This window comes from Setaria viridis, chromosome 8 (genome assembly GCF_005286985.2).
Source record: "Setaria viridis chromosome 8, Setaria_viridis_v4.0, whole genome shotgun sequence".
NCBI classification, from domain to species: domain Eukaryota; kingdom Viridiplantae; phylum Streptophyta; class Magnoliopsida; order Poales; family Poaceae; genus Setaria; species Setaria viridis.
In genome coordinates this window covers 11,945,753-11,961,096 of record NC_048270.2, presented here as the reverse complement: position 1 = coordinate 11,961,096, position 15,344 = coordinate 11,945,753, and the positions used below count along the sequence as shown (strand labels likewise).

General features: G+C 50.2%; 1 protein-coding gene and 1 long non-coding RNA gene across 2 annotated transcripts; both read right to left on the bottom strand.

Moving 5' to 3' along the window:
• Positions 1-2,837: 2,837 nt before the first annotated feature.
• Positions 2,838-4,974, bottom strand: LOC117833934 (uncharacterized). Its single transcript, XM_034713526.2, has 3 exons — positions 4,269-4,974; positions 3,852-4,136; positions 2,838-3,746 (listed from the first exon to the last, which is right to left on the bottom strand). The coding sequence occupies exon 3, from the start codon at positions 3,706-3,708 to the stop codon at positions 3,091-3,093; it is 618 nt and encodes a 205-aa protein (XP_034569417.1). The 5' UTR covers positions 3,709-3,746; positions 3,852-4,136; positions 4,269-4,974; the 3' UTR covers positions 2,838-3,090.
• Positions 4,975-14,217: 9,243 nt separating this feature from the next.
• LOC117833810 (uncharacterized) lies at positions 14,218-15,323 on the bottom strand. Its single transcript, XR_004635559.2, has 2 exons — positions 14,999-15,323; positions 14,218-14,892 (listed from the first exon to the last, which is right to left on the bottom strand). It is a non-coding gene; the product is annotated as an uncharacterized lncRNA (long non-coding RNA).
• Between the last annotated feature and the right edge of the window lie 21 nt (positions 15,324-15,344).

Sequence of the window (15,344 nt, the reverse complement as noted above, 5' to 3'; positions counted from 1 at the left end):
GGTGACTTCGGCTTCAGCGGCCAGGAGCTCAGCTACAGCGTCGTCTTCTAGCGCCGGGTGTAGCTCGTAGAAGCCGTCGGCGAGGCGTAGCTCTACATGAATGCAATGCAAGAGTTAGCATAGACGGTTATTTCAACAGCAACACTTGCTCGCCTGAGCCCAGAAACTCGCGACAAGGAGCAGGAGGGTGGAAAGATTCAAGAGAGCTGGTGAAGATCAAGAGGTAAGGGTCGGAAAGAAACTTATGATCTGATCCTTGAACTAGAGGATGTGGTATACTAGGGATCCTCAAACGCAAGCGCTGAAGGGTTCCTAAGTTTTACACATACACCCTCGGGTTAAAGAAAAGATCACAGCCGAGCCCTCGGGCGAGGCGGATAAGGGTCGGCGGAACAGATAGGGTCGGGCGAGACGGAATCGGGGTCGGGCGGATAAGAGGGGTCGGGCGAAGTGGACTGGGGTCGGCAGCTTACCTTCTTTCTACAAGGAAGGCTTGGGGTCGGGAAGAAGCAGACTTGGGCGGAGGGACTAAGGCTTTGAACAACGACTAAGACTGGTAGTACTCCGGTGACGGTGGTGCTTCTTGTGGATCACAAGTGAGCTTTTACGCAGCATGGAGGAGCAAATGGCTGGGTGGCTTGGAGAAAACGGAGGGGAGCTGAGAGGAAAGTTCCTCAAGAACTTTAGGGTGTGGTGCTAGGAGCTTGAGCAGGGAGCAAGAGGAAGGCTGAAGGCAACAATGGCGGAGGGAACTCCGGCGGGCTTGCGCATTCCTTTATATAGCTGCTGGAATGGGAAAGGGAAGCGGCGCGGGAGAGAGAAGGGGAGCGGCGCGAAGGCCGGGGAGAAGCAATGGAGTGCTCTGCCGGGGCAGCGATTGAGCGAAGAGGGCGGTGGTGCAGGACTCGGGGATGATGCCAGCGGTCATTGGGTTCTGGCGTCAGGGCGGTGCAGGAGCGGGTATGCCGGTGGTTGAGATTTGGCGGAGGCGGGCGTCGTCGTGCGGAAGATTTGATAGAAGCGACCGGTTTAACGGCGCTGGAATCGAGGGCACACAGGTGAAAAGACATGCAGCCGCGGGCGCGTGGGCGAGCGCGGAGCAACAGATTGTTGGGCGGCTTCTGGCAGGGCGAGGGAAAAGGAGCTGTCGCTGCCGTGGCCAGGGTTGGCGATGGAGGAATCGTCGTGTAGCGGGGACCAGGCGGCGCGACTGAGATCGAAGTGACGGAAAAGACGGGCGACATCGGCCTCTGCGGCCGGGATCTGGCGGTGTGATGATGGGCGCGGGAGGCGAGGCGCTGCAGAAAGGTTGCAGAGGGCTTCCGCCGCCATTGGGGAAAGGGGCGCGAGGATCCATTCGGTCGCGAGCCAGAGACAACTGAGCGGCGGGCGTCGGAGAAGATGAGCCACGCGGCGGGGAGGCTCTGAAGCGGGCATGCAACTCGAGTGCGCCTGTCGCGGAAGATCTGGGGGAAAAAGATCTCAAGGGTCCACTGGTCGGACAGAACGGCATTTGTGAAAGGCTTGGAAGGATTTGACGGTGAGCTGGGTTTGCCGGGGTCGGGATCGGAACGAAGCGGGGAGGGGTCGGGTCTCAGGGGTCGGAACCGGGCGGAAGGCTGAGCACTCAGGCGCGGCAAAACAAGACAGATGACTAAGATCCAGGGCTAGGATTAAGGTTAACCCGGAAGATTAGGGACCGGTCATCATAGGAGTACTATGAAGGAACAACTACAACTGATCTATGCGCTTATGGTTCACAAATTGGCGTGCTAACAACCGTCAACAGAGGTCGTAAGGGTATTATTACCAGGCATTTTTCTCTAGCTCGGTACGTTCGGTTATTTCGGTTATCTAACCCTAAAACTGAATTAACCAAGATTAGTTCGGTTATTATAAACTTGAGATCAAATTTATGACCGAATTTTTCGATTTCGATCACTTCGATTTCAATCTCGGTCATTTCGGTTTGGTTTCTCGGTCTTGGTTAATTATACCCATCCCTAGATGAAAGGGCAGGGGAGTACGCGGTGCCACACCCAAATGCGATGTCGGCGTACATGGATCATCTTCGTAGAATGTCGCCTGATGCCTGCGCAACATTGATGAAGCCATGGACTACTAGGATGTCGTTCACTGGTTAGGCACCGGAAGTAGGGATGGATTCGGATCAGATACAGATGGAATCGAATTCGGATAGCACTATTTACCACATTTTAATTTGAATTCAAATACGGATACGAATATTATCGATACGAATACAAAACGAATGGTTCGAATTCGGATTCGCATTCGGATACTTGCTCGTCTTATAACATATCGTCTATAACATATCGTCATAGAAGGTGTCAAATTTGCTTTATAATTTTATAGTTGATCAAAAATCATGTTAAAAGTAGGGAGTAAATTATGAGCATAGTACATAATAGATATCTTATTAAAAATAACATATTTATTAATAAATAGTTAAATATATCAAAATAAATATAAAAATAAGTATTTCCATAAATATATATCATTTAATAATAAAAATAAGTTCATTAATACATTTAAATATGATTTATCATTTAATAAATAATATAATGTATTTAAAATTAATATGAATAGTCATATTAAAATTAATTAAACTTTATCATTATATATCACTAGTAATATTAGGTTAACACAATTACTAATTTGTCATATGGATAATTTTTTAATAGTTTAAATGGTGCAAGTAATTATTTCATTAGCAATATTAAAATTAACATCATTTGTAATTAGTATTTAGTAATATAAATAAGTTTTAGATTGCTTCATTATGTACTTTATTCTTTGCGGATACGGATAATGTCGGATATTTCATATTTTTGTCGAATACGAATCCGGAATCGGATAGAGAAAACATTGAAAATCGAATACGGATACATCCATTTAGACATCCATATTAAAACGAATACGAATATGGATATCCATATTTAACTAAAATTGAATACGGATATCGGATAATTCGGATTTTCTGCCATCTGAATCCATCCTTAACCGGAAGAGAGCTCGCTGTTGCTGGCATTCTTGGCTGGCGCTGGCAGCACCGTTGATGCAGCCACCCATTCACGTCCATGGGCGGTGGCTGGTGGGGAATTGAGTGCTCGCGAGAGAAACTAATTGGATTGGGCACTGGTTGGTGTGTGTTTTTGTTGTTGTTGTTGGTGGTGGTGGTGATGACGAGCTGGCCGCCCGTCTGCCACACGAGCAGAGGACGCCGGAGAGGCACCCATGTCCTTCTGCATCATCTCTTTGCTTGTTACGAGCACCGCGAGTAGCATCAGGCGAGCCTGAGGAGAGCTTGAATTTATTGGCAACGTATCTTCCAGTGTGGCGAGCATTGAGGAGGAGATCACGGGCGCATCCCCCGGCGTGCTCGTTAGCGGCATGGTAGGTGCCGTCGAGCTCGTCCTGGATGCGGAAGTAGTCGAGCTCGTCGAGCACGTCGTCGGCGTCGTAGGCCAGCAGGCGCAGCTTGAGCAGCAGGTCGTTGAGGGCCGGGTTGTTTATGTCCCTGCCACGGGTATTGTTGAGCATGGCCTGCGCATACTGCAGCTCCGTCATGAGGCCATCGACCTCGGAGCCGAGATTCTTGCTGGCCGCCCACGCCTCCAGAAAGCCATCTGCGACGGGGGCGAGCGCCTTGCCCACCACCCACCGCGCCGCGCTGAACGCGAACTCCATCTTCACGAGTCATGCAGTGGTTCATGTTCCTTTTGGATCTGAAGGCAGAGAAAAAGACATTTGCAATCGCAGAGAACAAATCAGTAACACGTGACAAGGATTCATTCGAGGAACATGAGAGAAAGAGGTGTACGTGTACCTACCACAAAACGGATGCACACCAGGGCTGGCACTCAGCCAGAGCGTGTGCTCAAATCTGTAGAGACTTCCTCAGAAGAGTAAGATCCGGCAGAGGAACGCGCAGAGCAGACATGTTGGAGAAGACACGCCCAGATCCAAAAACAGGACGTACAGCAGAGGACCGGGCCGGGCGGAGAAGACGTCGTCGGACAAGACAAGCAGTCGTCGATGCCAAATTCCTCCTGGTTAGTAGTGCCATGCCATCTCAATTCTCATGGGCGTCGCTTCGGAACAGAGGAGGCTGGAATCTGGGAATGAAAGATGATATGGAATCAGGCAACAATCAGCACCTACGAGAGGCCAAACTAGCTGAGGAATGAGGAGGATGCAAACTCACACGACGAGAGGACTAGATGAAAGCGGCGGAGTGTTGAGCATACCTCATACGTTCCCAAGGGTGCGCTGAGAACAATGGAGATGGCAGCGTGGAAGGACTGAGCTGATGAACGGAACCAGTGTAACGACCGACCCCAAATCTCTCCCAGTTAGGTTTGATCTCAGCCCTTAAACCTCCGTCAGTTGCTCTGTTGATCGCACTTAAGTGCTCAGTTTTCCGCCAGTTCCGACCCCTGAGATCCGACCCCTACTGCTTCATTCCTTTTTCTCGACCCTGGCGAGTTCAGCCATCCGTCGGATCCTGTTAATCTTCCTCACCGTCCGATCTTTTCCCCGGTGGACCCGCGAGATCTTTTTCCCGATCCCCCGCATCAGCCGCACTCGAGTTGCATGGCCGCCTCAGAACCTTCCTGCCGCGTGGCTCGCCTTCTCCGACGCCACCGCTCAGTTTTGTCTCTGGCAAGCGACCGAGTGGGTTCCCGTGCCCTCTTCCCCAATAGCAGCGGAAGCCCTCTGCACCCCCTTTCTACAGAGCCTCGCTCCCCGCGCCAATCATCACGATACCAGATCTTGGCCCCGGAGACCGATGTCGCCCGTCTTTTCCGTCCTTTCCAGCAACAGTTGCGCCGCCCGGTCGTCGCTACACAACGATTCCCCCACCGCCAACCCCGACCGCGGCCGCGACAGTTCCTTTCCCCGCCCTGTCAGACGCCGCCCGACAATCTATTGTTCCGCGCTCTCCCCCGCGCCGCGTCCGCTTGTTCTCCCACCTGTGTGCCCTTGATCCTAGCGCCGTTTAACCGGTCGCTTCTATCACCTCTTCCGCACGGCGACGCCCGCTTTCCGCCAAATCTCAACTACCGGTCTACCCGCGCCTACGCCGCCCTGACGGAGTAGCGCAATGATCGCTGGCGTCACCCCCGGAGTTCTGTTGCACCGCCCGGTTTGCTCAATCGCCGCCACGGCAGAGCACTCCATTGCTTCTCCCCGGCCTTCGCGCCGCTTCCCTTCTCTCTCTCCGCGACGCTTCCGTTCCTCTGCTCCCGCAGCTATAAAAGGAATGCCCCGTCGCCGGAGTCCCCTCCGCTTTTGTTGCCCTTGGTTCCCTCTAGCTCCCTGCTCAAGCTCCTAGCTCCATCCGCCCAATCTTGAGAAGTTCTTCTCCCAGTTCCTTCTCAGTTCATCCAAGTCACCCCGCAGCTTGCTCCCTTGTGCTGCGCAAGAGCTCTCTTGCGATCCGCAAGAAGCACCGCCGCCGGAGCACCGCCGGCCTTAGTCCCTGCTCAAAGCTTTAGTTCCGTGCCCAAGTCTGCCTCTTCCCGACCCCAAGCTTTCCTTTCAGGAAGAAGGTGAGTGCCGATCCTAAGTCCGCTTCACCCGACCCCTCCTATCCGCCCGACCCCAGTTCCGTCTCGTCCGACCCTGTCTGTTTGCCGACCTTTGTCCGCCTCGCCCGAGGGTCTGGCTGTGATCTTTTCTTCAACTTGAGGGTGTAAGTGTAAAACGTGGGAACCCTTCAGCGCTTACGTCTGAGGATCCCAGTTATCACACCCTCTAGTTCAAGGATCAGACCACTCGTTTCTTTCCTACCCTTACCTGTTGATCATCACCCGCTCTCTCCAACCGCCTCCCACTCCTGCTCTTTGTCGCAAGTTTCTGGGCTTAGGAGAGCCAGTGTTGCGGTCAAATCAAAACGTTTAAGCTAACCTTTGCATTGCATCCGTGTAGAGCTGCATCTCGCTGACGGCTTCTACGAGCTGCACCCAGCGCCCGAAGAAGAAGCTGTAGCCGAGTTCCCGCCCGCTGAAGTCGAAGCCGCCCCCGAAGTCGAGCAGTTTCCGCCCTCTTTGTTTGCAGGCAAGCCCCAGTTGCATGAAGATCCTATGTGTTCTTGTCAAACTTGCACATGCCTTCCGAATAGCATGTTTGTGCATTTACGTTTAGGAGTTGTGTGAAACCCTAGATGCATGACTTAGTAACCCTTGATATGAGCACTAGCTGTTGGACCGCGTAGCTGCCTTGCTTAAATAGGAGACGGTAAAAGCCGAGTGATCTCCTGTCACTCGCGAGTTGTAGGAGTTGCATGTTCTACTCTCCTGTTACAACTATAAGGACGATGGACGGGGCAGGGTTGGTAACTCTTTGGTGGTTGGATGGTTGCCCCGTCTGTCTATGAAAACTTGCTAAGGCCCAACAGTGGTGGTGTTCGTGATCAAGTGTTTGAAAGTACTAGCCTCATACTTAGTATGGGATGAGGAAGCCTAGTACCTGATTGAACCTAGACGTGAGCGGTCGCCCCATTGTTCTTGGAACGGAGTTTCCCCTGCTGGTTGTCGCACGTGGTGGCAAAGCGTGGTCACAGGACGGCAGAGGCCGGGTCTGTGGAACCTTGCACCAAAGGAAATGGGCCCGACACGGGTTAGGGGATCGATGGGGAAGGCCGACATAGGAAGCGACCTCCGGGTGCGCGGATGTCGTGGGGCTAGGTTCACCATGCATGGGTAAAGAACTCGAATCGATTCGTCTGCTTCTCACAGTTTGAGATTACTTGATCGCTATGTCACCCTGAGTAAATAAGGAATCTGATGATGGCAAGGTTGTTGTTTCTATCCATACACATGTTTGGCTCGATGTTGCTTAGAATAGGGTGCACAACCTAGACTGGTAAGTGAATATAGAACCGGAGCTAAAACTTGAAAACAGGTTGTTTAAAATATTTCTTTTGGCAAATCAAACCCCTTAGCCAAGAAGCCTTGCATGTCTAGTTGGAAGAGTAGTTAGCTCCTCCCCGAATAAGTCTTGTTGAGCTTAGTAGCTCAGCCTTGTTATGGCTCCTGTTTTTCAGGTGAAGTTGCAGTTCCCGACCCCTCCCTTGTTGGTGTTTGGCCGCCCCAGCTCCCGCCAGGCTGGACGGTCGAGTGGGACCCCTCCTCGGACGGTGAGGAGAGAACTCAATGATGTTCTGGTTGGCCTCGCCTGGACGTCCGACCCCGACGAAGTCTTCCGCTAGTGTTTCCTCTGTTGTTCTTTTGTTATGAAACTCTGATGTTAATTTTTTTATGGCCAAACTAATTGAAAAAGACTGCTTAAACTCAGTGGACTTGGTTTTTTCTCTGTAACCGCTCACCTTCGTGTGGGTCTGCTGAACTCGATCTTGTTTTAAGTGGTTAAATCGGACGAAATCCGACGGCACTTCGTATTAACTCGGTTTAGGCAGTGGGGTCGCATGTTAGGCGGCTTAACCTTGCTTAACCAAGCTAATCCGAGGTGGTTCCGCCACAACCAGCTTCCAAGTGAAGCCACTACAGCCAGCCGCTACCTATCGGAACCGGATCCTCTGCTGCAGCTGAAACTAAAATTTGTGATCGACAGGAAATTCTCGACCGAACAGCTAATCGACGACATGCGCGCACGCAGCTGTCTCCACCGCACTTCTCCGCACCCACATGGTAGGTCCCACTAAATTTCTTTGGATCTCTCTCCTCTTCATTTCTCCGTCCCTATCCTCCCTCCTCTCTCTCGGCTCCTCCGAGGCTCAGATCCCCGACGCCGCGACGAGGAGCTCATGGCCCCAAAGCTACGCGGCGAGCGGTCAGGCGTGTGGCATAGGGGAGGTCATCCCTCGACGAAGTGGCCCGCGGCTCCGATGAGGAGCTCACGCCCCACGGGAGCGGCGGCTTCACCTGGAGGGGCGGGGTGCGACGATGAGGTGAGCGGCCCAGGTGAGGGCGTCCTCCGACGAGGTCGCGCTCACCTCCGCTGGATCCGGCGAGCGCTACTCACTGTCTCAACGGGGAGCAGTGGTGGAGGGCGAGGCGGAGGGGCTCGCCGTCAACCGGCGAGGCAAAACGACCATTTCCATTTTCAGGGCGGGTGATGATATGGCCCACCTCTAGAAATGGTTCCGTGAATTAAATTCATAACTTTTTCATATGACAAAATTGTATAGCTTGACAAGGAATAAAACTACAAAGTTGAAATTTTTTTGATTTGAGATTGTTTATTACTTCAAAATGTCATTCTAAGTTCCTTAGTTTTGAAATCTAAAACTTTTGAAGTTTCAATGACTTTGGCTATACATAAGCTCTACATCAAACTTGTAGAGCTTGACGAGATCTAATATATTGAAGTTAACAAATTTTTAATTTGAGATTGTTTAATAATTCAAAATATAATTATAAGTTCTCTAGTTTGAAATCTAAAATTTTTGAATTTTTAAATGACTTCGACTATAGAGAAGATCTACATCAAAATTGTAGAGCTCTATATGAAATTTGTAACACTCAAGAAGGTCTAAATGGATATGAGTATATATAAATAAATGAGTATATGCGTAAGTATATGTTAATGTATAAGTATATGTATGAGTACATGTGAATGAGTTTTATAGATGTATTTTTTGAATACAAATTTTTTCATATCATCTCGGATGAATACAAACTTTATATCAAAATTGTAGAGCTCCACGAGACAAAATCTTGTAGTTGACAACTTTTTCATTTGAAATTGTTTAATAGTTTAAAAGGTCAAGTTTGCTTGCCGCCAACTCAGCCTCTTACACTCGGAGTTTCGTCATAATATCAACCGGTTGGACTTCTCTGTTGACGTGCAACTTCTTTTCCTTCTCAAGCTTGTGCTCCAGAGTCTCGTACATGGTGGACAACTTGTCATGTTGATCTGTGACTTAGTAATACGAGTTCTGCCGGTCTATGACTCTACCCTGGAGGTCCTCTTTCTCTTTGGTCAGCGCTACAAGATCAACATAAAAAGCAAGTCAGTAACATCAAGCGCAAAATTGGTACTCAAAGACTAGAAGGAGGTGAGAACTCACCTTCCAATCGAATCTTCAAGCCCTTATTATGCCTCCGCATGCGGTCCTTTCCCTCCGCGGCTTGATGAATAAGGTTCCGGTACTCGGCAGCTTGGCTGCCATATTTCATGAGTAGCCAGGAGGAGTACTACCGCCAGCTCCTGTTCAAGTGCTTCAGCATGCATGATAGTGTCTCCATAGCCTTGAAGCATTTCTAACTTCTAGCGGAGTGCTCGATCAATTTCTGCAAAAACAAAGCAAGTACTCATATAGGTATATGAGTTCCATTTTCAAGTCAAGACAAATGCAACAGGGAACCATACCTTTGTGAACTCACCTACACGACGATGCATCTCCATGACCGTAGCATCCATCTCTATGGTGGTCAGAGGGTCAGCAAGAAGTTGGATCTTCTCTAGGTCCACCCTTTTAGCAATCCACAGCTCCTCGCGCTCTTCAGCATTTGGCGCACCGAGAAGAACCAGCGCCCAGCTTGTTGAAGGACCAGCCTCCGCAAGCAAGAGGGAGGCCGTGCTGTGACTAGTCGACGACCCCACCTTGGATGGTGGGATGACGGCTAACACTTGCTGCATGTCGACAGCTTCGACTTCAGCTTCTGGCTCGGGGGCTACAAGTGTGGTTTCAACTCCACCAGTATCCACCACCTCTGCCTCGATCTGCGCCTCTCACTCAGGGGCTACAAGTGTAGCCACTACAACAGACGTAGTCGCCTTGACTGGTTCGGCCACCAGCAGCTCGGGGGTTGGCACTACAATGACATTAAGCGATGCTATAATGTCTTGCATAAGAGCCGCGATAAGGGATACAGCACCTGGTGGTACTTCTAGGGTTGGCTGCTCTTCTAGCGGCGGAATTGAAGGCGTCGGGACAAGTTTCGGGGTTGAGTGTCTGCCGCCATCAGCTCCAGACTTTGGGCTTGGACCTCCAATGTCCATGCTAGCGGATTTTCTAAAAACAGACAAGTGTCACGGCACATCACAAGACAACAACGATTCATAATCAATACTCGGGTACTTACTTTGTGGACCGCCTTATCTTCAAGGCAGGCTTTGCCCCAACGCGCAGGGACTTGATTGTGGGAGACGGTTTCTTCGGCACGGCTCGCTAGATTGCAGCTTGATCCTTGCCAGCCTTGGCTGCTGTCTCCACTCCTTTAGTAGTCTGCACCACCACAGGGTTAGCTCTTGCAATAGAAGGCTCCTCGACCTCCTTTATCGCCGGCAGCTCCTACTGCATGATTTCAGTAGTCGTTTTCTCCATCTCTATCTCCTCCTCGACTACCTGCAATTCACCAATGTCAGAATCAAGTTAGACATGGTAGAAAGGGAAACAACTTACGAGTACTCGAGCCTCAGGACCCTGTCCTTCAAAAGTGATTACCGGAGGTGGAACTTCATCAGCGGACAATGACTTTTTTACCTCCCGCTTCACAGTGATAGTGCACGCCCTCTTTAGGGGTGGTGCTAATCCAGCTTCCAGATCATCCTTGGCTTCATGCTTGGATGTCCCAAAAGATAACCCCGCCTTATCTGACAAACAAAGCTTGACAACAAAGTTTTCAATAGCATCTGAATCAAAGTTGCTAAACGAGACCAATCCTCTGACTCCTCTCCCTCCTCCTCCTCAATCACCTTCTGTACAACTGCAAGGGTTTGTACACATGGAGCAGCATCAGAGCCATCCGATCCAGGTGGAGGAGGGATGGAGCAGTACAAGTGAACTTCTTCCTGCAAAAAGAAGACAAGTCAGCAAATTACCAAGTGCAAAATAAGTACTCGGAGGCTGTAGGCCATGGGTACTTACTTGATTTGGCGGGTTAATGGCGCAGTGTTCTCGCACAATCGTCGAGATCACCTTGGCGTGCTTGAAAAAGTGCCTCAACCGCGCTATCACTTCATCCATGGATAAGTCTTGCGACGTCATTCGTAATGGGTTATTGGGACCCGAGTAGTCATAACCCCATGTGCAGCACAGCTGCAGGGGTTGGATTCGCCTCCTCATGAAGCTGAAGGCCACGCCGATACTGGTTAGTCCTTCCTCCTTGAGTGCAATGATCTTATCTATCAGCTCCGGCAGGTGGAGGGTATCTGCGGTACTCAGCTCGTCCAGCCATTGGTTGTTTCAGACTGGACGGTGGCCGGTCACCTTAGGAAGACGGGGCTCGTGATTTCCAATGAGGAACCATCGTTGCTTCCAGCTCGAGTGGGAGTCTATGAGTTCACAATCCAAGTACAGGCCTTTTACTTGCTCCCGCACCCCCTCCTCCAACTACTTCAGTATGATCCATTTTGGACTGGAGCTTCACTCTAAAGAACTTTCTAATTTTCTAGAAGTGGGGCTGAATGCCAAGAAAAGCTTCGCATAAGTCCACAAAAATAGCGACGTGCAGGATTGAATTAGGGTTGAGGTGGATTAACTCCAGGCTGTAGTACCTCAATAATCCCTGGAAGAAGTCGAACAAAGGGAGAGTCAAACTGCGCTCAATGAAGTGCACGAAGATGACTGTCTCATTAGAGAAGCTCTCCATGGGCCATGGGTTGCCGTAGGCCTCCCTCCAGTAGATGAAGTCCTACTCCTAAAGAAGATCAGCATCCACCAATGCCTGGATGTCTGCCTCCTTCATCATAGATTTCTTCTAGGCGCAGGCCTGATTTGGCGATGCCGTCTGATAGGTCTTGCAATACTTCGGCGATGGCAACTGGATCTCTTTCTCCTTCTTGGCCGCCTTCCATTTCTTGCTCTCCACCACCTTGCTGGAGGTTGCTTTCTTCCCCATTGTCACAAATGTCTTCTTGTGCAAGAGCTCGGGGGCTAAGAAGTGGGGAGGGTAGCACTCGTGCTCAAGGATTGCAAGCGGTGACACTAGGGCTACAGCGAGGAAGATGAACGGGCTGAATGGCTCGGGTGAAATGGATGGGATGAATTCCTCCATTATTTATAATCGTGGCACAGTTAACTGCGAGGCGTAATTAATGGGGAATATTCTATTTTTAAAAGCCCTTAGTTATTATTGGACAGTTTCTAATTTTTTCGAAAGAAGATAAGGTTACTATTGGTGAACGACCACGTTGACCAGTGGTTCACCCTTATACCCAAACTAGTCATGTAATGGCTCGGGGGCTGTGTGCCACATGCCCATCAGCTAAAAAGTTTTTTCTTTGGGGTTTAAGGCAAAAAAGATGTGAAATTACAAGATTGACCCTCAGCCTGATTCTTCGATTCAACCTAAAGCTCATGGGCTACTCCATATGGAGTGCGATTTTCATTGCACTTCCATATAAGATTCAAGATAAAGTTAAACGAGGCTTGAGTACATTCTAGCCGCATGGTAGTATTCAAGTGCATTCGAAGACTCAATCCGATGGAGTACTCAAATGAGCACCACAAACTAGTCGGAGACATCTACAAAAGTACTCGGAACTACTACATTTGACTAAAAAAGTACTCGGGGGCTTGTCGGCTATACATCTATGGGCCCACTGGGAGGCTTGGATAGTACTGCAATACGGGGCTGTACACCGAGATTTGTCAGACATGGAGAGTATGGTGCAGGACGGCGTGGTCTACATGGAGGACAAGAACTAGTCGAGGATTAGAAAACTACTCGTAGCAATTAGAGTAGGACTCTCTAGTTGAATCCGACTAGTACTCTTGTACAACAACCGACCTGTAACCCTACCCCCGGCAATATAAGGTGAGGCAGTGATCCCCTCCAACAACTTCAATCAATACAATCTAACCAACACACAGGACGTAGGGTATTACGCGACATAAGCGGCCCGAACCTGTCCAAATTGTGTGTTTGAGTTCATATCAAGTTCCTGATCTCAACGAGCCCCACGCATTAAACACTACCTCGCGTACCCCTTAGTAGGTTGCCGGGTCTAAACACCGACAGAGGCTACTCCATATGGAGTACGATTTTCATCGCACTTACATATAAAATTCAAGACTGAAGATTCAAAACCATGTTAAATGAGGCTTGAGTACATTCTAGTCGCATGGTAGTACTCGAGTACATTTGAAGACTCAATCCGATGGAGTACTCAATGAGCACCAAAAACTAGTCGGAGCAGCCTACAAAACTACTCAGGACTGCTGCATTTGACTAAAAAGCACTCAGGGGCTTGTCGTACATACATCTATGGACCCACCAATAGGTTTGAACAGTCCTAAATACAGGGTTGTACATCAAGACGTGTTAGACATGGAGACTATGGTACAGGATGGCGTGGTCTACGTGGAGGACAAGAACTAGTCGAAGATTATAAAACTACTTGTAGCAATTAGATTGGGACTCATCTAATCGAATCCAACTAGTATTTTTATAAACAACCGACCTGTTACCCTACCCCCGGCAATATAAGGCGAGGCAAGGACCCCCTCCAAACAAGTTCAATCAAAACAATACAACCAACACACAGGAGGTAGGGTATTACGCGACATAAGCGGCCTGAACCTGTCCAAATTGTGTGTTTGAGTTCACCATCGAGTTCCTGATCTCGGCGAGCCCACGCATAAAACACTACCTCGGGTACCCCTTGTTAGGTTGCCGAGTCTAAACACCAACAGCCAGCTGGCAACTTTTTTTATTTTTTTAATTGATTACCAGGGGCGGGTGATGGCATGGCCCGCCCCGGTCCCCGTCACCCGCCCCTGGAAATGGTTTGCAGGGCCAGGCCTGTTACCCACTCCTTCAAACAACTATTTGTAGCTACGAAAGCTAGGAGTGGGTAGCGCACCCGCACCTAAAAATGTTATTTCAACCGCCCCTGGAAATTATTTTTTATAGTGGTTATAATGCTGTCACTCGGACAAACAAGGTCAAAAAACTGGAGGTATGCTGTATTATTGTGGCTGAATGAAATTGTTAAGGCATTTGTTATTTTCATTGAATGTTAATATTACTGTTTTGTCAATAGACTATGCTTTTTGTAGTATCGTTTAGAGCACCCGATGTCATTACTGTGGATAGCTCCAGTACAACAATCCGACGTGAAGTATTATGCACATATAGCTTCAGTAACCATGAGAGGCTCCTGCGAGAGTGAGATTTTTGGCACCCAATGGACAGACCGTGGGTGCACATAGACAAGGACTGGTCGCTTTCGTAGCTGTAGGTGCAGCCCAGCCTTCAAGGACGAGGGGAGAAAGGTGCTGGCTGCAAACAAACCAGGGCCCACCACGGCAGAAAACATCGGCTAAAGTATATCTGTGCCGGCGGGTTTCGCAACCACCAGCAACCTTCTGTCAGCATAAATGCGATCTGCGCTGACGAGTGCTTAACTGTCACCACAAATACGATCTGCACTGGCGGATGCTTAAAAAGCCCGCTAGCAAAGATAATTTTAGCAAACAAAAAAAAGTCGGCCATTGGCGCTCGTCCATCATCACCGTGGCCGCGCCGTCGCGTCATGCTGCAGCTCAAGTCATCGTCAGCCCCGAGGTAGACCAGCTCACGTCGTCATGAGCCCCAAAGCAGACCTTCTTAGCTCTGGACTCCACCGTGTGCGCCCACCCCAGAGCATCACTGCGTACGCGCAGCGACTCGGCCTACACCTCTACGCCATGCAACATTCGTGGAGCTCTGCGCGAGCGCATCGAGCCCAGAGGCAGCGGCGAGCCTCTGATGCCTCCTTCCCCAACTGGAGTAGCTGCCGGGCGCGTAGGTCCGCGTAGAGCTTGGCAGCGGTGGGGTGCCTCTAATGCCTCCTTCCCCAACCGGAACCGTAGCCAGCTGCAGCGGTGGCCAAGGACATAAGCAGCACGGTCACCTTGTCGGCAGTTCAGATCATCCCTGGTGCGCGTCGCCCATCACCCTCCACATCCTTACCAACCTGAGCAATGAATAAGAATGAAACAAAAGTGGTGTAGTGATTTTGTTTTTGTTCATCTACTACAATTAATTCCGGTGCTGCTGTTCTTGCAAGATTGAGCACGTACCTCGGACGAGCTGCATGAGCAGCGGTAGAAGCACGCGTCGCGTACCGGAGCTGCCCATGGGTCTACCGGCCACAGCACCTCTACCCGTGTTGTCGCAGCTGCCTATGGACAGCTGCAGCCGACGCGGCTCATGCCCGCTCCAGACACCAGCGTGGGGCCACCCGCAGCGACTCCGCCGTCTGCAGCTTGCCGACGCAGCACGCGCCGGCCACCGCTCCATCGTCCGAGCTGGCCGCAGCTTCACTGTGGAGACAGAGATAAGAGAGAGATGTGAGGATGGGAGAGAAGTGTGCGGTGAAAGTGATAAGATTGAGCAATGCAAAGAGATAAGGTAGGGATGGAGCAG

What these genes read in the sequence shown, in the direction of transcription:
- LOC117833934 (XM_034713526.2), bottom strand. Translation starts at nt 3,708, where the DNA reads ATGGAGTTCGCGTTCAGCGCGGCGCGGTGGGTGGTGGGCAAGGCGCTC.